This window comes from Camelus bactrianus, chromosome 3 (genome assembly GCF_048773025.1).
Source record: "Camelus bactrianus isolate YW-2024 breed Bactrian camel chromosome 3, ASM4877302v1, whole genome shotgun sequence".
In the NCBI taxonomy this organism is placed as follows: Eukaryota; Metazoa; Chordata; class Mammalia; order Artiodactyla; family Camelidae; genus Camelus; species Camelus bactrianus.
In genome coordinates this window covers 51,130,099-51,155,306 of record NC_133541.1, presented here as the reverse complement: position 1 = coordinate 51,155,306, position 25,208 = coordinate 51,130,099, and the positions used below count along the sequence as shown (strand labels likewise).

Genomic DNA, 25,208 nt, shown 5'->3' with positions numbered 1-25,208 from the left:
CCTAGCCATTTCTAAAACATATATTTCCATTAAGTCCTAATCTATAGTCCTTAAACATTTGGAGAACTAGTTCATTTCTTTGCCAGCATTAAATAGATAAAAATGAGACTGTACTCAATAGGGAAAAAGTAAAGAAAAGATGACAGGTATGAAGGTTGGAATTAGATACTTCATGTATTATAAACTGTATACAACCATCAAATACTCTTTAAATTTGAAAATTTAATAGTTGATGAGTTTTAAGGTTGTGCGAGTCTACGAACAGTGATACGTATTCAGATATATAGTTCATGAAATAGAACTAGTTATTTATCTTGTTAGATACTGTTGGCAAACATAAAATACCTAGCTCTTCTCATCTCATGTATACATTATGATGTGTAATAGCTGGAAAATATTTTGTCGTGTAAAATAAAATATAAAATACATTTCTTTAACATTCTTCTTGATGTAAGAAAAACTAACCAATTTTAGAAAGGCTTAACCCATGTTCTCTAAATGTATATACATATATGGCCTTTCAAATGTGAAAAATTGTTGGACTTTTGTTTTATGACTGCAGGCAGCATATGTACCTCATTTCTTACCCAAAGCTACCAACTGCCAGTTCTCGATACAATGTTTGTAAGAAAGAAATACCGAGGCAAAGATTTTGGGCTTCACATGCTGGAGGACTTTGTTGATTCCTTTACAGAAGACGCACTTGGCTTGCGGTATCCACTGACCTCTCTGATGTACACAGGTATTAAGTTTTGAAAAGTTATACTTGTCTCAGTGTCACTTCTGACCTGTTTTTGCAGAATATTGTAAATATGCACATATCAGTATTAAGTAAATTGTATGCTTTGGCTGTCTAGGGCTTAATTTTGCAAATGTGCCCTTATCTCACACAAATGGTATTTTGGGGGTGTGGTAGCTTTTTTAAAAATTGAAATATAATTCACAGTGTACAATTCAGTGGTTTTGACTATATTTACAGCTATGTAACCATAACCACTATCTAATTGCAGATTCACCCCAAAAAGAAACCCTGAACCAGCTAGCAGTCATTCTGTATTCCCCCATTCCTCGTTCCTCTAGCAACCACTAACCTCTTTTCTGTCTCTATGGATTTACCTATTTTAGACATTTCATATAAATGGAATTTTGTGATACAGTTACACTGTAAGCTCTTTGTGTCTAGCTTCTTTCATTTTGTGTACATGTTATCAGGGTTCATCCATGTTGTAGCATGAATCAGCGCTTCATATTTTTTTTACGGCTGAAGAATATTCTGTAGTGTGGATATGCCACATTTTGTTTATCTATCATCAGTTGATGGACTTTTGGATTGTTTTTCCACTTTTTAGGTATTATGAATAATGCTGTGTTAAACATCTGTGCAGTTTTTGTCTGGACGTAACTCTCCTGTATATACTTAGGTGTGAATGGAATTGCTTGGTTATATGATGACTTTGTGTTCAGCCTTTTGAGAAACTGCCAAATTGTGTCCCAAAGCACCTGCACCATTTTACATTCCCATGAACAGTGTAAGAGATTTGCAGTTTCTCCATATCCTCACCATTTGTTATCTGTCTTTTTGATTATAGCCATCTCAGTGGTTATGGAGTGACATCTCATTATAATTTTGATTTGTGTTTGGTGTTTAGCATCTTTTCATGTGCATTTTGGTCTTTTATGTATCTTCTTTGGAGAAGTGTCTGTTGAAATCCTTTGACCATTCTTTGGGTTATTTGTGGTAGATTTTTAAATTAAAAAGAGAAATTCCATATATATACAAAAATTACATAAAGAAAAAGGTAACGAATAATCGTGTACCATCCAGCATGTACCATCGTGAGAAGTGGATCATTGTCAATACAGTTGTACTCCTGTCATATCCAGTTAGTTCACTCCCTTGGCCGAAATGAGCACCATCCTCAATTTGGCATTTATTTTCCCCATATACGTACTTATCCTCCAACAATGCAATGTTGTTTTACATATTTTAAAACTTTATGTAAATAATATGTACTGTATGAATTCTTTTGCAGTTTGCTTTTTCTACTAATCTTTATGATTATGAGATTCAGTCTTGTGGATTCACATAGCTCTGTCTTCTCTTTTTCAATGCTGTTTATTTTTCCATTGTGTGGATATATTGTGTCGTGATGTTTTAAAAACTATTGGTGGATTTATATTTGCATTGGCATAAAGCCCATACCACTACTTTTTTCTTAATGAATAAGATTTAATCCTGAAAAGTAAGTTATTGAAAACTTTTATAAAATATACTTTACCATTGATTTTAATCTAACATCAGATATTTATTTTCACTGAAAAAACATTTTTGTTTTTTGTTTCCTCCTCCTTTTTAATATGAAAAATCCCCAAAACAAGAACCAAGGGTTGCATGCCCATCTTGAATCATGGTTTCTCTCTAAATCCATACATGAGAATGGAATGAACCCTGTATAACCTTGGATAATCTGCAAATGGATTTTGCTCTTAAAGTCTAATTAGTGCTTCACTGAATCTGGGGAGGAATGCAACCACATCTGCTGCAGGCGGAACCTCTTATTACTTGCACTTTTCTAGGATTCTAATGATAAATAAGTTGAATACCAAATGATAACAGGTGCTTATGTATTATGTAAGGTATTCTATTTTAGTTATTTTAATTCAGGCAAAGGACTCAGTGTGGCTTGTCATCCCCCCCCCCCCAGCTTTTCCCTTCCTGTTAGGTATGAAAACTACAACCAGAAAACATAAGAAATATTGTCAAACATATGGGAAAAAAGAGAGAATCCTAGTGTCCACGTATCCATTGTCCAGATTAACAGCTGTTAAGATTTTGCCATGTTTGTTTTCATTTATTTTTAGGTAAACCTAAACAGAACGTTGAACATACAGTTGATGTTCTCTCTGGATCCCTCCCCAGCCCCATTTCTCTTTCTCCTTTCCTCCCAGAGATAATTGTGTTCCTGAAGTCGGTGGATATCCTTCCTGCCCATGGTTTCATACTTATGTTTTTGTCCATAAACACTGTAGAGCATTATTTAGTGTGCTTTTTTAATTTTAAAATTTAAAGTTTTTGGTGATAAAATTCATATAACATAATATTTACCACTTTATTTATAGGGGTAAATAGTTCGATGGCATGAATCACTTTCCCAGTGCTGTGTACTCACCAGCACTATCTGAACCCAAAACTTTTTCATCATCCCCAATCTAAACTCTGTACCCTTCAAACAATAATTCCCCTTCCTCTTTCCCCCGCATTCGTTAACTTTTTTTCTGCTCTCTGTCATGAGTTTGCCTGGTCTCGGTACCTCACAAATAGGAATTCATACACTATTTGCCCTTTCTGTGTCTTATTTCCATAGCATAATGTTTATGGTCCATCCATGTTGTAGCATATATCAAAATTTCATTCCTTTTTATGTCTGAGTAGATTTTATTGTGTGACTGTATCACATTTCATTTATCCATTTATCCATTGGTGGACGCCTCGGTTGTTTCTCCCTTTCTGTGTTTCTGTGAATAAACATTGGTGTGCAGATATCTGTTTGAGTCCCTCCTCTCATTCTTTTGGATATAAACCAAAGAGTGGAATTGTTGGCTTAGAATTCTGTGTTTTAACTTTTTGAGGAATTGCTAAACTGTTTTCTCCGGAGGCTGTATCATTGTGTTTAATGTGTTTTTAAACTTATAAAATGATATCATTTTGCTCTTTTATTGACTTTTTTTTTTAGATTTATCAGTGTTGATTATACGTAGCTATAGTTTATTTGTTGAAGTTGCTGTATAGTATTTTACTGTATACATATATGGTTTATTCATATATCCCCTAATGATGATGAGCACTTAGGTTGTACGCTGACCCCAGTTTGAAAACTGTTCTGTAATGAACATTTTATGCATTATACGATGTCTTCCGCATATGTGTAAATCATTAGGGTATCCCTAGAAGTAGAATTGGGTCATAAAATATTTGTCTTCAACTTTACTAACCACTTTACAGTTGTTCTCACACTAGCTGTGTGGGAGTTTCCATTTCCCGTATTCTTCTGATGCTTGTTACTATCTGATGGGTGTGAAATGGTATCTTGCTGTTTCATCTTACGTTTCCTTGGCAGCTAGTGAGGTTTATCATCTAGTGACCATTCAGGTTTCATTATGGGTAAATTTCCTGTTCATAACTCTGCCAATTTTTCTTTGGGGTTATTTTGTCTTTCTAATTCAATTTTAGTAATTTTTCATATGCCCAGAATACTAATCTTTTGTTTTATTCTATTTATATCCTAGTCTGTGTCTTTATTTATTTTTTTAATCTCTAGTAACTTTATTTAAATAAATGACTAATTTGTCGCTCAGTAGATCACATATGGCTTCTCTGCCCTGATCCTGCTTTCTGTTTTCAAACTTGTCATCTGCAAATGTTACAAGTTAAAAAGACAGATCCTCTAAAATGAATTAAATAAAACTAGTTACATTTACAAATGGCCTCAACTTATAAGATGTCTGTATTCAAATGAACAGGACAGCATTTTTAAAGTGCAACATATACTCTTCTGGCTCACCATAAAAAATTATGTAACTGGAAACTCAGTCATTTCTCTGAGAGCAAATTTAGTGAAAAGCTGTTTTGAAAGTTAGCCACTTGACACAACATTGTAAAATGACTAACTCAATAAAAAAAGTTAAAAAAAAAGTTAGCTATGAAATTATAAATTATGAGAAACCCTGAAAAGTCATTGAAAATTAGTAGATAAAATGCAGTTAGAAATAAACCAGTGGAGAGGCAGCATAAAGTAAATAAAGTCAAATAAATACTATACAATAACATAAAAAGTTTTGCTTATAAAAAATTGAAAATTGCATTTTAAAATATCAATTTTCCCTTCTTTTGAGGGTTTTACAATTAAAATTTAGAACTGGAGTCTCTGTAAAGATTTTCCAAATGTTATTAATTACTGGCATTGTTTTTTGCCCAAACCTCTCTGATCTGTCGGTTGAGTTCACTCATCATTCGATCCTCGTGATTACACACACCCATCCTTTTCCAGAGAAGAAGCATCCTTTCTTCTAGGAGGCGAGTCAAATAATCATGCAAACCTTCTTCCCGCGTCCTGCCACGTGGGCCGTCCATTTTTCTAGCTGCGGTCTCTCTGGAATCCTGGTACTGTTTTTGTTCTTGTTGCCTTAGCCTGTTCAGTTCATTTCTTATATCCAATAATTTTTGTCTTTCAGTTTTTACTGTGTCTTTTTCCTCAGCAGCCAGGTAATGCAGCCTCATCTGTTCCAATTCTTCTTGCTGTTTTTTAAGACGAGCCATTTGACTTTCCTGCCCTCTGCTGCTTAAGTCTGGCAAGTTCTTCCAAAGCTTGTCCCCACTGCTGCTTGTAATGTAGTTTAGACTTAGTTGCAGGTTCCAACTTTGTTTCAAGTTCAACCTTTTCCACTGTGTGAAGATTTATTTCAGACTGTAATTGAATTTCTGGTTTGTTGCTTTGCTGATCCTTGAACTGATGGAACTCTCTTTCTAAAATCTTATACTTGTTTTTGGCATCGTTGAGCTGCTGCTGAAGTCGATGTTTATCCCCTTCTAGCTGCTTGATCTTTAACCTTTCTAGTTCAACTTGGGGGACACAATCTTCTTTGGCCCTGCGGATAAAGTCCTGGGTATGGTGCCTTTTAAATATAAACCATGTAGTCCAAATAAAGCAGCTACTGATACAAATTAAGTTTAGGTTAATTAAAATTAAATCAGATTGTAAGTTCAAGTCATTAGCAGCCCCATGCGGCTCTGGTAGCTACTGGATTGGACAGTGCTGCTGTAGGTCATGTCCATCTTCACAGAAAGTCCTATATAGAAAGTTTTAAACTTTAATAATCATGTTTCTCATACTATTTTATCACAGATTGTGATTTTTTTATCTTTTATAAGAAATCCTTTAGTACCCAGATATCCTAGAGGTATTCTCTTATGTTTTCTTTAAACATTTTGCTTTTTATAATGGGTATTAGAATTCATCTAGAACTTATTTTTATGAATGATATTGATGTGAGGTCAAGATCTGACTTCTTTTATTCTAACATCATTATTTAATAGTTTTATTCATTCTCCTCTGAAATGTGATTCCTCCTCTGTCATTTGCCAAATTTCAAGTGTATATGTGGTTCTTTCTTGGTGTTTTTTCCCCCCCTTGGTATTTAATTTTCTTCCTCCTCTTCCTCCTCTTCCACATTATGTCAATACCAGGTTGTTTTTAATTACTGTGCCTTTAAGATGATTCTTGTTAATCTGCTAGAATAAGTCCTCCTTGGTTTTTTTCCCTCAAATTGGCCTGAATATTATTTCATAGCCCTTCGTTCTTTCATTTTGAATTTGGGATCAGGTTTTGTCCAGTTCCATTAAAGAAAATCTCTGTTGGGATTTTGTTTAGAATTGCATGGAATTTACAGAATAATTTGGTGAGCATTGGTGTTTTCACACTATTGAGTCTAACAGTCTTTTTTTTCAGTTCTTCTTTTATGTCCTTCAGTAACATTTAGTAATTTTCTCTTTAAAGGGGAAGTACATCTTTTATGAGGACTTTAATTCCTTGGTTACTTAAAACTTTAATATGGAATTTTATTTAGGATTTTGATTCATAAATGAGACTGCTTTATTATTTTTCGTTGCTTGGTGATTTTGCTATCGGGGTTATGCTAGCCCCATTAAGTGAGTTGGGCAGTTTACTTTCCATCTCTGTTTTCCCAAACAATTGATTTTTGGGATTTCTAGAAAATTCTCAATGTGTTTTTCAGCTTGCAAGCAGTATTTTGAAAAGTATCCTGGGGACCATGAGCTCCTTTGGGAGGTTGAAGGTGTTGGACATTGGTACCAGCGAATACCAGTCACCAGAGCGTTACAAAGAGAAGCGCTTAAAATTACGGGTAAGAATGTTTCCGTTTTGAACACAAGTCCAGCTTAAAAAGCAGTACCTAATGAAGAATGTGACAATGAATATATGTATGTTCATGTATAACTGAAAAATTGTGCTCTACACTGGGAGTTGACACAACATTGTAAACTGACTATACCTCAATTAAAAAAAAAAAAAAGCAGTGCCTAATGGTTGCACCTTACAGTCCAAAGTATTGGTATATTGTTATGTGATCTCTTTAGTAACAGAGCTTCTTTTCTAAAGTTTGAAGTTTTGTTCTATGTAACCATTTGAGTCACTAGTATAAGAGGATCTAGAATAGCCCAGTGGAATGTAACAGTCCAGTAGGAACTGATGGGTGATAAATTAACACAGATGACTCAAACAGGGAGAACAGGCATCAGAAGGGCAAGGCTGGTACCGGGGTCTCGTCCATCTCTCCTCGAAGCCACTAAGTACAGATAACTATTAAAGACTCTACATCTGCAAAGTCTCACCGTAAGATATTGGTGAAGGGGATATCCCACACCAGATTTTCAACACCCTTTTGTTCAGGCTGCTTTTCAGTGCTTTTGTGAAAATCGGTACAAACGATGTTACAATTAAAACCAAATATTAATTGGGTTACAATTTTTTAAATTTTCTACATACAGCAGTTTCTCACAATGAAGCTAAAAGACCTATGTCTGGAGAATACGGTCTTGCATCTGTTCCAGAATTTGAAGCCGGAACTGAAGATAATCAGTCTAGTGAGATGCAGCTAACTGTAGGTACACTGTGTGTTTATGTAGGAAATACTAAGTTTGCTGTTTTTTAAAAATAGGGTCAGCTAATATTTAGCTTTTAATGTTACTGTTCATTCAACAATCTTATGTAATTTCTACTGTGTTAGTTACTTTGTTATTTTCTGTTAGCTGGTTATTAAGGATTTAATTTGGAAAACACAAAATAATATAGAAGAAAATAAAAATCTATAATCCCATTATCCTAGATATAGCAACTAAAATTTTTATATATGTACTAAATATATAATAAAACATGTATCTGCATATGTTTTATTTTTGTTCTTATTTTATGCTACTTCTAACTGCTTTTCTCCATTAACATACTATTGTAAGCATTTTCTATGGCATTACTGTTTCAAAACATTGTTAAATAGCAGCACACTGTTCTAGTCTGTGTAGATAACTATCATTTATCTCCTTAACACATTACACTTAAGTTTTTTATATTTATAAATGGCCCAGCCATGAACACATTTATACATGCACCTTTGTGTAAAGTAATTATTTCCTTACACAGATGAATTTCTAGAAGTACAATTAGTAGTAGGTCAAAGGGTATGAAGTTATTTGGGAAGTTTGAGGCTACATATGCTAGGTCTCTGTAGAATGTCATGCACTTTGCAAATAGTAGGTAACCCAGAAGTAGAAGGACAGGTCCCATTACTGAATTCCAGAGGACTCACCAGGTACATTTCTAGAATCTACTTAATTGTTATTACTTAAAATACAAGTCCATTGATAGGATTCTGGAAGTCTATTTTTATGCAGTGTTTTGTTGTGATGGCATTTATTACAGTCATATTTGTTTTGTACACAAGTACCGTAGTATATCTTTAGTGAGTGTTGAATATGTCTATGTAAATGTGTATGTGATTCAGAGACATGTGTTTTTGGGGGAGTCATTTGTGCCTCTTTTTTCCTGTCTTAATTAGCATGAGTGTTGACTCTTTGAAACTATGTAAAACATTTTTAAGGATAATGTAAATAATACAATAGCTATATGTAAGGAGTTCAAGTTTTTGTTTTTATTTTTTTCTACCTTTGGAATTTCAGACTTCAGAATAAGCCCGTGTTCTATTATGTTGCAGTCCAAGTTCTTCAGATTTACTCAGAGTCATTTAATATTGGTCATATATCATAAAACTAAGGAACGTTTAAAAATCTGCTCTTTTCATACATGTAGTGAGAACAATGATCTATTTTATATTAAGCCAAATAATTTTAAATGTGTCATTTTAATGAAAGTATATTCAAATGGTATCATATTATGAGGTTGGCAACATAAATTCGATTTTTGTTTTTAAAATATATAGTCTTCATATTACTTTAGTATTTTAATTCAAGGAAAATAATTTTCTATTAAACTATTTATCTCTTTTCATCAGTAACCACAGGGGAATTGGTTTTGTTTGTTCATTTTAACTCCTTTTTTTTTTTTTAGCTTTATTGAGGTATAATTCACAAAAATTGTACATATTTAAGGTGTACACCTTGATATTTTGATATATGTATTAAATGTTATAACATTTGATATATGTTACAAGACTACCTGATTTAGTCTTTAGGTGATGTTGATATTTCTATCTGATTTTTTTTTTCTGTTTTTGGGCATAAATATTACACGTATTTCTCTTAGGATACTTTTGGTACCTTTTATTTATTCATCTCTATCTATGTGTTAGCCTTGTCTAGTTGAACTGTAGGCTTCTTGAAGGCAGAATTTTTATCTTATCTGTCACAGTTATTTCCTTGTTTGTCAGTGTCCTGTAAATAGATCTTCTTGAAGTCTTTGTGTCTGCCATATCGTAGGGTTTCAATAAATGTGTAATGAATGAACGGACAGCAATTTATATAATAAAATAGGTACTGTGCCAAGCACTGGACATACAGAAATATTGTTCTTAGAAGCATGGGGGAAGTAGATGGTCCATTACTGGAAGCAAATAAGTAAACAAATATACTACAGGGTAGTTATTGCCATAATAGAATATATAGCAAATAATTGAAGGTACATAGCAGAGTATGATTAACTCTGCCCAAGGACTGGAATAAGTATAGTAACTGAGCTGGACTTTTATTAAAGAGTGGACAGGAGTTCTATGATAAAGGTTGATAGGGCATTCCAACAGATAGCATGTAAAAAGCACAGGTGTGAAAGAAAATGGCATGTTGGTTTGTAAGAGGTTGAGAGTTTGTATTCTAGGTGGTGATCAACCATTACAAATCTTGATGTTATTTGTATGTTTTTTTAAAGCAAAGAAGTGGTACCGTTTGTGACTTGGAAGCATCAGCTGTAATAGTGGAGGAGATTACAGGGCACGTGATTAGAGTGAGGGGTACCATTGAGGAGTGCATGTTAAAGATGAGACATGCCTGATTTAAAATCATTAGTAATAAAGATGATTGGTCATACCAAAGAGGGGGCAGTCTTGAGGGATTCTTCAGAGTCAAAATTGACAGGCTTTGTGGCTGATTGAATGAGGGATAGGAAGAAGTCATTACTGCCTCACAGGTTTTTGGCTAGAATGGCATAACGAATTGTTACTGCCATTAACCTAGATAGAAGATAATATTGGGAAAAATAAGAGTTCAGTTTGGGACAGGTTGTATGTGAAATTGGGTAAAGTATCCACTGGAGAGATATTTCATTGGAAATAGAGCTTTGGAAATCAGGGGGAAAGTTGGGGAGGTTAAACTGTGTATTTGGATTCATCAGCAAATAGATCTGGAAGTAAATGTGGCAGATAAAATTACACAGGAAAAGGATATGGACTGAGAAGAGAAGGTAGGTGAGGACAGGACTCGGGAAACTGCAGTGTATATCACTGTAACAGATGGCTTGATAAGTTGTTAGGCTTATAATAAACAGGCTATGATATAGCCTTTTTATTTCTTAACTAAATTTTCCTTATTGATGAATAATGAGCATGAAAAGTGCTATTTGAAAAAATTTTTAAAAGATTTTCTTTGACACTGAATGAAGTAGCTCCATAGGGAGAAAAAAGGATCTAAAACTTTTGGTTTTTATCTATATCTATATTTGGTTTTTATTTTAGATTGATTCTCTAAAAGATGCCTTTGCAAGCACTTCTGAAGGTAAGAAATTCACCTGGTCTATCAGTAAGTGTATGAGACACTTAGGATTAAGTATGTGTTCATGTGTGTGTGTCCTTTAGAGTAAGTGAAGACGTACCCAGCATTAAAATCTAGATCTGGGTTCTAATGCCACCACTACCACTGATTTTGCCATGTGAACAGATGGGTAAGCTGTCGTACCTCTCTTCCTCATTTCCTTACCTGTAAAATAAGGACAGTAATGTCTACCTCGTTTATTTTCCAAGATTACTGGCCGAGGATATAAGTGAAAACACAGAAGCACTTTGCAGAGCTCAGGGTAGCACAGAAGTGTGAGGAATGAATAGTGACAACATTATTTTGTAATTTAGAAAAAGACACTGACATGGTTTCTTAGCCTGATGTAAGTGAGAGAAAGGAAGTGTGTGATGGCGGGGATATAGGTGAACCAGCTTAGTTCCTGCATTTCTGTGTATTTAAGGGGTAATCCTTTGTATACATAATCAATTAATTGTAGTGTTGCTGGTTTTTCTCAGGTCATGATAAGACACCTGTTTCCACTCGTGCTCGAAGTAGTCATCTAAAGCGGCCAAAGATTGGAAAGCGGTTTCAGGACTCTGAATTTAGTAGTTCGCAAGCAGAAGATGAAAGGACTCACCAGACTTCACCTACAGCTTCAGTAAACAAGTAAAGTGTTGTTTATTTTACACTCATTATTTTCTTTCTTTTTCTTATCATATTATTAGTATTTGGTTTTTAAGGTGAAGGTTATATTGTTTGTATAGCAAATGACCTTGGTGTAGAAGTCTGTATTTGAATTCTTCCACAAGAGTGTTGATGACACTTGGTAAGTGTCCCTTTGACAGTGTTGTAGGGAGAGGTTGCTAGTAAGAGAATGGAATAAACTCACGATTTCATCTATTATGTAAAAATCCAGGAGAATATTCTAGTGATTGTATTATCCCAAATGAGTCATTTTCGCCAACTTTGAATTTGGCAGTAGCTGTGGTTTTTAGTAATGCTGAGCTCTAGTCAATTTAAAAAACCCTCAGTTTTACTTTATAACTGATACATCTTCCTGGGTTTTAAAACTTAACATAAATTAGCAATAGCCATAAATGGTATCATCAGCTCCTCCAGGAACTTACCAACCAGCCGAATCAACAAAACGCTTGGATCAAAACCTTATTTTCTATCTTCCTTTGACTCTTAACGCATTGACTGCCCGCTGTGGATCAAGTGCTCCTGAGGGAACACAGCTGTTACCCAGATTTGAGTGACATGGTGATCAACATGTTAAAGCAAGATTTAGAATATTACAGTACAATTAGACTTTTGCCTTGGAAGTCCTGCTAACTGTTCCTGAGTCACTATTCATAGCTCTGCCATTTTAGTTGTGAAATTATTCTACTCAGGTAGAGAGTTCTATAGCTATGCTAATTTTATTATGTATAGATTTGGGTAATTAAGTATGTAAATGTTATATTTTGATGAAAAATTCATCATGTTACAGTCAAATTTAAGTAAATATTTAAATCTAGTAATTTGTGAAAAGAGTAAGAGCTTAGATAATTATGAGTTTATTCACTGAGCCACATTTTGATGCAATACCCTTTTTAGAAGGGACTATAACTGCATTTAAAATTGAACACCGCAGAATTATTGTGAAATTTTCTTTTTATAAAATAGTAACAGTGAGGCTAAATGCTTGAATGCTTACTCAGATACTTCATCTTTGCCCTTGAAGAATCGACTGCCCGGTGGTTTCTAACACACGTGTCTGTGCCTGTGACACAGATTAAGAGCACTGCAAGCACATGCAGTAATAGAAGTGCAAAATCCTGTGCATGTAAAGGAGAGCATATTGATTCTAATTGAGGGGATGGAGAACTTTCACATTTGGGCCAGGGCTTCAAAGATAAGTAGAAAGCAGAGTTGAGAAAGAAGACTTTCTAGTCCAAGGGTACATGAACTATGGTCTGTAGGCCAAAGCTGGCCCACCACCTACTGTAAATAGGATTTCATTGTAACACATCCATGCTGAGTAGTTTACATGTTTCTTATGATGGCGTTGCTTTACAGTGGTGGAGTTGAGCAGCTGTTCAGTGACCACATGGCCCACAAGACCTAAAGGAAGAGTTTGCTGACCCCTGGTGTACACCAGGGCTGTCCAAACAACTTTCTGTATGATGGACATGTTCTGTATCTGCCCTGCCCAATATGGCAGCCACTGCTCAGTGTGCTTATCAGTGAGCACTCGAAGTGTGGTTAGTGCAACTGAGGAACTGAGCTTTTAATTTCATTTAGTTTTAGTTACTGTGAATAGTGATGAGTGTCTTGTGACTACTGTATTGCACTGCGTAGTCCTAGACTACAGGAATAACATGAGCAAAGGCACAAAGCTAGGAGGGGGGTTGATAAGGATAACTGATATATAGGGTAAATTGTAACATCTAGTAGGAGATAAAAATACAAGGGTCTGGTCATGTTAGGCTTTGAAGGGAGGCACACTTTATTCTCCAAGCATAGAGAACCATCAGAATTTTCTGAGCTGGACTGTCACAGGTACAGATATTTGTGTTTGAAACATAGCTCTGAAAACCTTACTGAAGAATGTATGCACTGCAAGACTGAAGATGGATTAGGAAGACGTTACAGTGGTCCAGAGAGAATTGGGCCTGAAGTAGGAAGATGAAAATGGGAATAGAGAGTTAAGGATATATTTGAAAGGTATTTTAGAGGTAGAACTAAACCATATTATTTATTGTCCAAACTGATATTTTTGAGAATGAAAGGGGCATTATTAATACAGGTATACTCAGAGAGATTGTGGGTTGGTTCCAGAGTGAATATCGCAATAAAGTGAGTCACATGTATTTTTTTGTTTCCCGGTGCATATAAAAGTAAGTTATGTGTACGCTATACTATAGTCTGTTAAGTGTGTGATAGCATTATGTCTAACAAAACCCCAAACATACCTTAATTAAAAGATAGTTTATTGGTAAAAAAATGCTAACCATCATCTGAGCCATCAGCGATCTTTTTGCTGTTGGAGGTCTTGCTTCAATGTAGATGGCTGTTGATTGATCAGGGTAGTGGTTGCTGAAGATTGGGATGGCTGTGGCCATTTCTTAAATAAGATAGCCATGAAGTTTGCCACATAAATTGACTGACTCTTCCACTGAAAGTTTCTCTGTAGCATGCAATACTGTTTGATAGCATTTTACGTACAGTAGAAATTCTTTCAGAATTGGAGTCAGTCCTTTCAAACTGTCCTGCTGTTTTATCATCTAAATTTATATGATATTCCAAATCCTTCGTCATTTCAGTAGTCTTCACAGTATCTAACCAGGCTTCTCAAGAAGCCACTTTTTTTCCTTACCCATAATAAGCAACTCCTCATCTATTCAAGTTTTATCATGCGATCGCAGCAATTCAGTCACATCTCTGGCACTATCTATGAAAGCTATAGCCTTATGAAATGTATTTCTTAGATAATAATACTTAAAAGTTGAAATGACTCCTTGATCCATGGGTGGCAGAATGGATGTTTTATTAGCAGGCATGAAAACAACATGAATTTTGTTGTGTGTCTTAGTCAGAGGTCTTGGGTGACCTGGTACATTGTCAGTGAGCAGTCATATTTTGAAAGGACATTTCCCCCCTCCCCCGAACAGCAGGTCTCAACAATGGGCTTAAAATATTCAGTGAACCATGTAAATAGATGTGCCATCATCCAGGCTTTGTTGTTCCATTTAGAGAGCACAGACAGAGTAGATTTAGTATCATTCTTAAGGACCCTAGTATTTTTGCAGAGGAATATGAGCATTGGCTTCACCTTGAAGTTACTACCAGTGGTGTTAGCCCCTAACAAAGAGAGTCAGCCCATCCTTTGAAGCCAGGCATTGACTTCTCTTCTCTAGCTGTGAAAGTTCTGGATGGCATCTTCTTCCAGTAGAAGGCTGTTTTGTCTCCATTGAAAATCTGTTGTTTGCTTTCATTAATGATCTTAGCTAGATCTCCTGGATAACTTCCTGCAGCTTCTGCGTCAGTGATGGCTGCTTCATCTGGCACTGTTACGGAGATGGCTTCTTTCCTTAAACCTCATGAACCAAACTCTGCTAGCTTCAGACTCTTCTTCCGTAGCTTCCTCACCTCTCTCAGCCTTCATAGAAATGAAGAGAGTTTTAGGGCCTTCCTATGGATTAGTCTTTGGCTTATGGGCATTGTAGCTGATTTGATCTTCTATCCAGACCACTAAAACGTCCCTGTATCAGTAATAAGGCTATTTTCCTTTCTTATCATTCATGTGTTCACTAGAGTAGCACTTTAAATTTTTTTCAACAACTTTTGCTTTGTATTCCCATCTTGGCTAACTGTTTGGTACAAGGGACCTAGCTGTTGGCCTGTCTCAGCTTTCAACGCACTTTTCTCACTGAGTTTAATCGTGTCTGACTTTTGACTTAAAGTGAGAGACATGCGATTCTTCTTTTCACTTGAACACTTAGATCCATCACAGGGTTATTAACTGACCTAATTTCAATATTGTTGTTTCTTAGAGAATAGGGAGGCCGAGGAGAGAGAGACGGGGGAACAGCTGGTTGGTTGGAGTAATCAGAGCACACGTTTATCCGTCAGGTTTGCCATCTTATGTAAGTGTAGTTTATGGTGCCCCCAAACAATTAGAATAGTAACATCAGCTAGTCCCAGATCACCATAACAAATGTAGTCATAACAAAATAGTTGGAAGTATTTTGAGAATTACCAAAATGTGACACAGAGACATGCAGTGAGCACGTGCTTTGAGAAAAATGGTGCCAGTAGACTTGCTCAACATGGGATTGCCACGAACCTCCCATTAGTAAAACATAGTGTCTTTGAAGCACAATAAAGTGAGGTGCAATAAGATAAGGTGTGCCCCCAGTTAAGCTGCTGCCAGGACCAAGCTGGAAACTCAACTGGCTGTCCCAGGTGAACTGCTCCCAGGTATGTGCATTCTAGGAGAACAAGGTCCAGTCAGTACACATAGAGTAAAAGAGAGGTCTAGTTTACATGATTGAAAAGATGGTGATCAAACTGGAAAATGAGACAGTAAAGAGAACAGATTTGTAAGAAGGTCAAGAAATTGGTTTTAGACCAAACAACAGTTAGTTGGTTCTCTAAGGTGTTACTTTGTTAACAGATTCCTAAAATTTTGTATTCATCCTTAATAAAACAAGTTAGGATGGTTTACTTTGGTTTTCTAGATTGGAGTCTACTGCACATACATCAGAGAGCTCAGAAGAATTCTTGGAAGAGGGACCTGAACAGAATGTGATGGAATTTGCAGATGGAAGTAGTGATAAAGACGTTCGGCCAGCACCAGAAACCCAGCCACGCCTGGAAAAGCAAGATGGTGAAAAGGTATGAGATTCGCTTATTAAATAAAATGAATGGAAGTAACTAAATTTTAACTTTCTTAATCATATATGGTTAGAAAAGTGCAATGATATATTTTAGACTGTTAGTGGGAATTGGATTTAATGCTTAAAAGCATGTATGTCTATATTAAGCAAGATCAGGAAGTGGAGGATAAAGTTACAGTTACTTTATATTTCAAACTGAGTTTATAAAGGTTGACTTATTGAGAATATAAAATAGAGGATGTTTAGATAGTCATGTCCCTCAGTGTATTTAAGATACAAATTAATTTGTGGAATTAAACATACTTAAGAAGTGACACAAATGATGTGACTATACAAGGTCTGCCTTATAAAACAAGTTAGAACACTTGAAGGTTCAACAGGCCCCCCATTGCACTCCTATTTTGGTTAGAAGGGCAGAATTAGTTGTCCAGAAAAAAAATATGTATTTGACTACAATTGATTTATAAATTCCTGGAAAGATAACTGAATGCATTTCATTTTTAACACTAGAAGACAAGTAGGAAAATCCTTTGTGACTGAGTAAACTCTTTATCTGGCTTGATTTCTGCAGCTCCCCAATTATTTGTCCCTTTCTTTCTTCTTCTCTATTTCCTGTCCTGTTTTTCTTCAATATCTTCAGTCTTTTCCTGTCTATAGATTTCTTATTTCTTCTTTCAGATGTGCTTAAGTTTCTTTAAAAATCTGTTGCCTGTTTGCCAGTCCAGCGAGGAGCTAGTTAAGCAAGTCAAACTGCATTACCAATTTCATTTCCTTAACTTGCTCCAGTTTAGCTCTTCTTTCCTCTACTTCATGAAACTGTATTTTTAAATGGCATTTCTTCTTTTCTTGTAGAAAATGGGGAGAAAAGCACATATTTTAAAAAGGGATTTATATGTTTCTAGATGTTTATGGGAATATGTATTTGTGGGACTTTTTCTCTTTTAAAAACTTCAGATTATACTGTATGTACATCATGTAACCTGTTTCTTTTGTCCAATGAACTATTGAGCAAATACTCTTACAGGTGACCAGTGACACTTTCATTCAATTCCAGTGGCTTTCCTTACCTCGACTGACTACTCTCTCTTCCTCAACATTCTCTGGTCTGACTTTATAACATGATTGTATTTTTTTAGTTTTTTCGTTTTCTTGTCTCTGAAGTTTTGGTTTGGTTTTATTTGTCTGCTTTTTGACTGTTCTGTTTCTTGTTTTTTTCCTTATATTTGTGGACATTCTCAAAGACTCAGTTCTTGACTTTCTGCTCTTTGCTTCATGCATCTAGTCTAATGGCTCAATTGTCATCTCTGTGGGGATGACCAGTAACTAGACTTCCAGCATTGATCCAGACTGTAGTCCTATAATGTTACTTGCCTTCTAAATATTTCTATTTAGACAGATGTCTTTTATCTTAAATTCAGTGTCTCTATTCTTTCCTGTCACTTCAGTATTGAGCCTTTTTTCCTATTTATCTTTCATTCTGTTTCCAAACATAAAACTTGAAGGACTGAGTTTTTCTCTCCTGTTGCTTCTTGCTTTCAGTTACTCACCAAAATTTTATTGTTTTACAAAAGCTTTTGCTGTATTTTTCTCATTTTCTTTCTTTTAACATTCTCCTACCCTAATTGGTCCTTCTATGAGCTTTATTATAATTACCTTCTGTGTGCAATTTATTCTTTATACTATCTGGCCAGATTGATTTTTCTAAGTCTCTGATCTCACTATTCCTAGGGAAAATGTTCCTTATATGATTTCAGGGGTCCTATATAATCCATTCAAATCTATTTCTTAAAATTAGCACATTGCTTTTCTAATTTTTAAAATGATAATAAAATAAAATGCCCTCTAATTATTAAAATGTCATTAGGATAAATTAGAAATATTAGACATTAAATGGAAGTCTTGTTAATCAATAAACATCGGAGGAAGAATTTCAGAAATTGGAAGGTTTGTGTTATCAGATTGCTTTTCCATATTTTAATGGGATTTAAGGAGCAGGATTGTTCAAAAATGACCCTGGGTTGACTGGACAATGAGCTGACCAAGGCGGGCCTCTCTTCTCCTAGGAGGAAGCTGAAGCCAACTCGGCTTCCCTCAGGACTTGTAGTACTTCCTGCCCCCTGGCAGCGTGAAGTGCAGCTTCCCACAGGCTCCAAGATTCCAGCTGCTGAACAGTGGGTGTTCTGTTCAGAGCCGGCACCAAATTTAGACTTTCTCTGGTGCCTTTTTACTGAAGTTCTTCCTGTGATTGCCGCATTAGAAGGACGAGCAAGAAGGAGGCAGGGTCACTTCACTGAATCTCAGACGCACCCTGGGTCTGCAGGGCATCCCGGTCCTGTCCTCTCTCCACGAGGACAGCGGGGATTTCGGGTGCTTATGGACTCTTTTACTGACTCCGCTGTTCCTTAACCTGTGCCCTGTGATGTGGTAGAATGTATCTTGAGTTCTGAGGGGAGCTGAGAATGGACCCATCTTACATGACAAGTAAGTTAATCTGTAATGTGTCCTGCCTTTTTTTCCCCTCTGTGGTGTAGGAATCTGAATTAGAGCCCGTGAATGGTGAGATAATGGATGATACTCTTAAAACTTCACTTATGCCAGAAGAGGAGGACTCCACTAGTGAAGTTTTAGATGAAGAATTAAAATTGCAGTCTTTTAATTCCAGTGAAGATTCTACAAATCTTGTTCCACTGGTGGTAGAATCTTCAAACCCCCCTGAGGCTGCTACTCAGGATAAGGTAATGGGGAAATAACCAAATTTTTTTTATAGTTAAAGTGTTCCAGTGTTGGTGGCTTGGCTGGGGCACTGTAGGATATATATTTGCCTCAACTTTAACATGCACAGTCCTTCTGGAAAATTAAATTATACTAGATTTGGTATTTTAAGTTGCAGTCAATAATATTCCATATATTTGCATCTTTTGTAACCTTATTCATTCATATCTGGATAAAGCATTATTTACCAAATATTTGAATACCTATTGCTTACATAGTCTCTGACCAACATAGTCATTTAAATTTGTTTTAATTAGGGAGACAGATCAGATTAGTGAGGAAAACTTGAATGGAGTATTTTAAAATAAAATTTTTTTTTGAAATAAAGTTGATGTATAACATTATGCAAGTTTCATGTGTGCTGCATAGTGATTTGATTTTGCATACATTGTGAACTGATCACGGTAAGTCTAGTAACCATCTGTCCACCATACAAAGTTGTTACAATATTATTGACGATACTCCTTATGCTGTGTATTACATCCCCATGGCTTGTTTATTTTTATATCTGGAGGTTTGAACCTCTTAATCTCCTTTACCTGTTTCAGTCCCCTTACTTTCTCCCTTCTGGCAACCATATTGTTCTCTTTATCTGAGCCTGTTTTCACTTTGTTTTGTTTCTTTGTTTTGTTTTTTAGATTTCACATGTAAGTGAGACCCTGTGGTGTTTGTCTTTCTCTGACTTACTTCACCTAGCATAATACCCTCTAGGTCCATCCATGTTGTTGCAAATGGCAAGATTTCATTCTTGTCTTTATGACTGAATACTATTCGATTTGTGTGTGTGTGTGTGTGTGTATGTATCTAAAAAGAATTTAATTTTTACTACTGAATATTCCAATTTAAGGCTAAAAAACTATCATAAAGCGTTATTTTTATTAGCGTTTCACACAATTAAATGAATGCCATTTCCACTGCCCTCACCTATCATCTCACAGTCGAAACTCAGTGGGGTGGCACGGTATCAGGTTCCCAGGACTCTTGGTTCTGGCTCCAGGAACACCAAGAGACTAAAAACTGAGTTGGTTCTTGGTTTTGAAGAATCTTGATATAAAGTTTAAATGTCTTAAGTACTTTTTGAGGTAAAATTACCTTTACTATATATTTAAAGCAAGAATTTAATGTATCCAAATTATCATGCAAGACAGTTTTGAAGAAATTGAGCTGTATTCAGAATTATGTACCCATGCTTAACAAAAGTAATGAGTACTGAATCCTCTAAAACACAGTTCAGGGTTATTGTGTAGTAGTGTCTGAGAATAATTGATGTAAGAACTATATTGCAAAAGTTCACCAGGTTTTCTGTTTTTAGACTTCACGTATAACTGACTCAGAAACCTTGCTAGACGAAGGCCCACCTGATGAAAAAGGGCACACTGAGGAGAAGCTGCCTCTAGTTTCAAGAAAGAAAGCTCACTTTGGCAGTTCAGACAACGCTGCTACTATCCCAAATGAAGAACGGTCCAATAGTGGTTTTCCAAACTCTGTGGTCACTGAATTTTCTGAAGAATCGATCTCTGAAAATGTGTCACCCAACACTACTTCCTCATTGGAAGACCAGGTTGAGGAGGGGGTCCCTGAGCCCCAGGAAACGTCTCCGGCTCTCCCGCAGAGTTCTTTGATAGAGGTTGAACTTGAGGATGTGCCATTTTCACAGAACGCCGGACAGAAGAACCAGTCAGAGGAGCAGTCCGAAGCATCTTCTGAGCAACTGGATCAGTTTACACCATCAGCAGAGAAAACTGTGGATAGCAGCTCAGAGGAAATAGAAGTGGAGGTGCCTGTCGTGGACCGGCGGAATTTAAGAAGAAAGGCCAAAGGGCACAAAGGACCTGCAAAGAAGAAAGCCAAGCTGACCTGAATGAAGAAGAAATGCAGATGAAAAAGCCTCTTCTTTGTTACGTAATTGTCGTTTTTAAAATATGGCAACTAATAAATAGCATGGGACACAGGATAAAAATTCCAAATTTTCAATTCGAACTTATTTATGATGCTGTTTTTCCCTCCCCCATAGGACCTAGAATTCACCGTTCTTTTTAATTTTTCAGGCTATTTTGTGTAAATACAACTTTTTAATTTTTATTAACCATGTTTCGATTTGGGGAAACCAGATCATACTATATTTTCATTAGCAGTTGGGGGCTATCTGACCATTAATATTTCAGAAAATATAAAGTGAAAAACTGAAAGTAGTAGAGTTCCCATCAGTTGTAAGGATCGCAGAAATCTTTTATACTAAAGGTTTTAATAGTAAACTTGGTGAAGGTTCTAGAAGTTTTATCCTAAATTTCAAAACTAATCACCATTTTTTAAAAACGTAGGCATGCTTAAACAAAAATGTCAGTAAATTAGGATAAACATAACTTCAACTAAATGAGAGCACAAATTCAGAAATGTGTGGTCAAAGGTTTGTGAAGGTGGGTATTTTGGCCTTTCAATTCTTAGTTGAAGGTGCAAGTTTCTTCCTTTGACTTCAGTGTCTGTGGGAAGGTACAAACAAAACCTGTTTCCAGCTCACTCTTTATAACGTCTGGTATTAACAGTACTGCTAGGGATTTAACTCTGGCATGTCGACAGTATTACTATTTAAAATATCATTTGAAGCCGGGACTATACTTTTGTCCTCACCCAATTAACGTGTGTACTTTAGAAGTGTGAGAACCTTTCCAAAGGCTTCTCCTTAATCTGCCACTGCCTTTATTCTAGAATCTTCTTTATATTCCCCTCAGCTTTCATCCACTTCCCTAACTCATGGAGTGATTCCTGTCTGAAGATCTGCTTGCCTGCCTGCCTGCCTGCCTGCCTGCCTGCCAGCTTATGTCCTTGGCTTTCATTTTTGGTAGGTTTGGAACTGCGCCCCACAATCTTAAACCGAGACGGCAGGGATAAGCTACTCTAGGAACCGCAGTTACAAGAACTTAAGTCAGATCAGAGCTTCGTTTGTCCCTTCAGGCTTACTCCCTCTTGATTTGTTCTGTGAGGGCAGGTTACAAGCAAGCTAGCCTCTGTGTGTACATTGAGTTGCCAGAACAAAGGGCTTTGCCTGGGAAAACTGAAAGCAAAAAATAAACCCAAAACCCCCAATTGTTTTTTTTTTTTCTTTTTTTTTTTTTTTTGTTGTTGAAGTAATTTATTTAAAAATGAACAAAATGGTTATTCTTATGATCCAAAGAGAATCTTGAAACAATCCTACTTTTTAGACCTATTGTGTGTACTCAGATTTTCACTTAAGTTTGAGAATGCTTTGAGATCATTTAGGTTGTTTTTAAAACTGCTTGGTCCTTAAATGAAAAAAATGTGTTGTGACTTTGTGTCATTATTTGAGGTGCTAAGGATTGACGTTGAAAGTTTATTCAGTCTACTGTCAGGTGATGTTGTTAAATTTTATTTTGGGATGTTGGCATTTCAGAAAGATTTAAAGTTGAGATGAAATCTTTAGCAGGCAAAATAGCAAACCCTCCTTATTCATGTAAAATTTTTGAATACATGTGTCCCCTACATTTTCTTTAGTTTATTGGTCAGAGGTAAGCTAGACCATTTCATTCTAAGTGAAAGTTAAGCTCTTTGACCATTTGTTTTCTTAACAGATGCTAATCAAGTGAAAGAATAAGTATGACTTAATACTAGTGTATCTATCAAACATTTATGCTGTTTTATACATTTTGTGAGAAATTTTTGTTAATACCACAACTAGGGAAATAAAGATTTAGTAAATTCTTAACCTTTTCATTTTTAATTTCTTAGAATAGATTTAAAAGCCTAACACTTAGGTATTTACTTTTTTACTTGGATTCTTCATTGTTCTCTTTAAAATACTTTCTTTAAAAGTATTTTAGTGTATAATTTAAGACTGAGCTCACTGACAACTCTTAACATGTGAATAGTCGCTGAGTTTACAAAAAAGGTTAATTATTCATATATGATCCCTAAGGACTAACAGTATAAACTTATAAAACTTGTTTGGTTTATTCTTAAACAGTAAGTGCATTTTAAGAAGTTTCAGAACTTTTTGTTTAAGTAAGAAAATTTTTGTCACGTGTCTCTGACAGAATGTTATTTTGGGGTTTATAGATGGTAGAGGAAAAAAAAGTTAGGTCACATGGAAAAACCGAATTTTCGTGTTCCGTAACGACGAGTTCTATACTCAGTAGGTGACGACAGACTTTGTAACAGCATTTATCCTCAATAAGGAATCTAAAGAAAACTTAATCAGATCACTTATACTTTTTGCAAAAGGCATTAAAAAACCTCTGGGAATTCCAGAGGATTGCGGTCATACTTCAGCCAGATAAGCTAGTTGTTGAGTGTCCAGTCACATTTCTGTAGTCCTTTGTGAACTGCTTTTTTCTGTTTAGAAGTCTCGTTTGTGGAGAAGGGAAGTTCACTTCAGTTTGTATAAATACGTATATATTTCCTTGTGTAATATAAAGCAGACAGTTATTAGCAAAATTTTAGTTCTACTTTCAAGTTTAAATTATTCAATTGCTAGACATCACAGAAATATATTGAAGAATTTATTATAAAGTTCCTCTACAACTTTTAAAGGTGAGAGGGTCTATTATGATTTTTTATAAAATCAAATAGCATGACAGAATGTCTATCTTCTACTACTTAAAATGTGTCTATATTCATGGTGTTTCCATTCAGTGCAGAGAATTATCATGGCAAGGATAAAAATTGCTAGTGATTAATGGTTCACTTTTAGCTGACCACCGAACACCACCTAAAAAGGTTTCAGTGATTGTAGAAAAATATCTTGAAGGTTTATGATTGCATCAAATTGAGCCTTTACCTAGTATCTAAATACCTGCTCTTACATTCTGCTTTACCCTTAGGGATTACCTTCTAAGGTTTGGTCACACCAGCAAACTGAAACAGATCTTAATGTAAATAAAAAATTTATACTAACATTACTCATCTGTGTAACAGTATTTTAGAAGTTTCTGCCTTGTATGTCCACTAGTAGCAATATGATGTTTGAAGTGTTATCCAGTCTTTCATGGGTGTGATTAGTTAAAATGTTTATGCTTCTGTTTGCATACTTAGTATCAAGCTTTATTTGTACAAGCTAGTTAACTTGCTTATTTTTGGTTGTGAAAAATAAGCAAACCTCAGTTCTGTATCTAGTGTTTAGCTAATTTCTTTTATTTCATCCTCCAAAACTTGTTATTCACACCTTTCCCATTTCTCTTAGTGGCAAAATCATTTGTTAAAATTTAAGTGTAAGGAAGGTTAGCTTCTGTTATCTTGAAGTAATTGTGTCATACTGGATAGCCACTCCGGAGGAACTAGCCTTTCTTTTCCTAAGTGTCTCTGTGTTCTAAAACTTTACTGTGTTTATAGAACTTAGAAAAGATGTTATATTATTCAGAATAGCAAGATTTACTCAAGTACTTATGTTTGTTTTCTTGGTAGTTTTTTTTTTTAAACAGTAGTAATTAAACCTATATTTTGTGATTGTTTCCTGGTCTGTGTTTTGAAATTCCTTCCCTTTCCCCTACTTTCATTGGTGAAGATGTGTTTAGATACCGAGTTTGTTTAGACATTGATTTTTGTTAATGGCACAATTTAATCACATTGGTTGTACTTTCAAGACTTTAAAAAATAAACAGAATTTAAAACAATTAATGTGATTATAAATTAATGTAATATATAGGCACCCTAAGGCTCAGTCACAAATGTTAACTCAGATCATAGACGTGTTTTTGACAACTCTATAGCATGACCCTTTTAATATTATCTAAGTAACTAAATTTCTAAGGGTATCAGTGTAGTCTTTTTTTAAAGTATTTTACCTGGACTTATTTAAACAAATTTTTACCGTTCTAAAAATATACAACCCTAGGTTTAAAGTATAGAAAATGCTTAAAGTACAACCATTTTGGTGGGTCTTTTTTTTTTTTTTTTCTTTTTCTTTCTGAGTAAAGGTAGATTTGTTCAGAAAGATACATACTCCATAGACAGAGTGCAGGTTGTTTCAGAAGGCAAGAGAGAGAAAGGTCACGAGATGTGGGGGTTGGGTGCTTATTTTAAAGTAAAAGTAGATACACACTCCATAGACAGAGTGTGGTCCAGCTCATTCAGAAGGGAGAGTGGCCCATTTTGGTTTATTTTTCTCATATGTCTTGAATAGAAAATATAGTTCCAAGTACATGGTATTATATATGATGAATGAGAGGGGAAAAATGTTTAAAATATTAATTCTCTCCATGACTTACTGTAGGAAAAAGTTAAGGATTAATTAGGGGTAAAAAGTTTTA

The 25,208-nt window shown here is 35.4% G+C and overlaps 2 protein-coding genes across 5 annotated transcripts in view; one reads left to right on the top strand and one right to left on the bottom strand.

Annotated features, from left to right (window-relative positions):
• Window positions 1-24,572, top strand: part of FAM169A (family with sequence similarity 169 member A) — an 88,341-nt gene extending 63,769 nt beyond the window's left edge. For 3 of the 4 annotated variants that reach the window (XM_010949289.3, XM_074359823.1, XM_074359818.1), the window contains exons 6-13: window positions 563-742; window positions 6,793-6,921; window positions 7,565-7,677; window positions 10,753-10,792; window positions 11,308-11,458; window positions 16,018-16,174; window positions 18,708-18,911; window positions 20,261-24,572. In XM_010949289.3, the coding sequence (XP_010947591.2) occupies window positions 563-742; window positions 6,793-6,921; window positions 7,565-7,677; window positions 10,753-10,792; window positions 11,308-11,458; window positions 16,018-16,174; window positions 18,708-18,911; window positions 20,261-20,809 (1,523 nt within the window). In that variant the 3' untranslated portion in view covers window positions 20,810-24,572. The remainder of the gene's footprint in view (window positions 1-562; window positions 743-6,792; window positions 6,922-7,564; window positions 7,678-10,752; window positions 10,793-11,307; window positions 11,459-16,017; window positions 16,175-18,707; window positions 18,912-20,260) is intronic. The other variant, XM_010949288.3, reaches the window with a different exon arrangement.
• LOC141577244 (centrosomal protein of 120 kDa-like) lies at window positions 4,261-6,533 on the bottom strand. Its single transcript, XM_074361406.1, is given in 3 exon segments — window positions 4,261-5,335; window positions 5,337-5,795; window positions 6,492-6,533. Coding segments are annotated over 3 exon segments (888 nt in total). The 3' UTR covers window positions 4,261-4,948.
• Window positions 24,573-25,208: the final 636 nt, after the last annotated feature.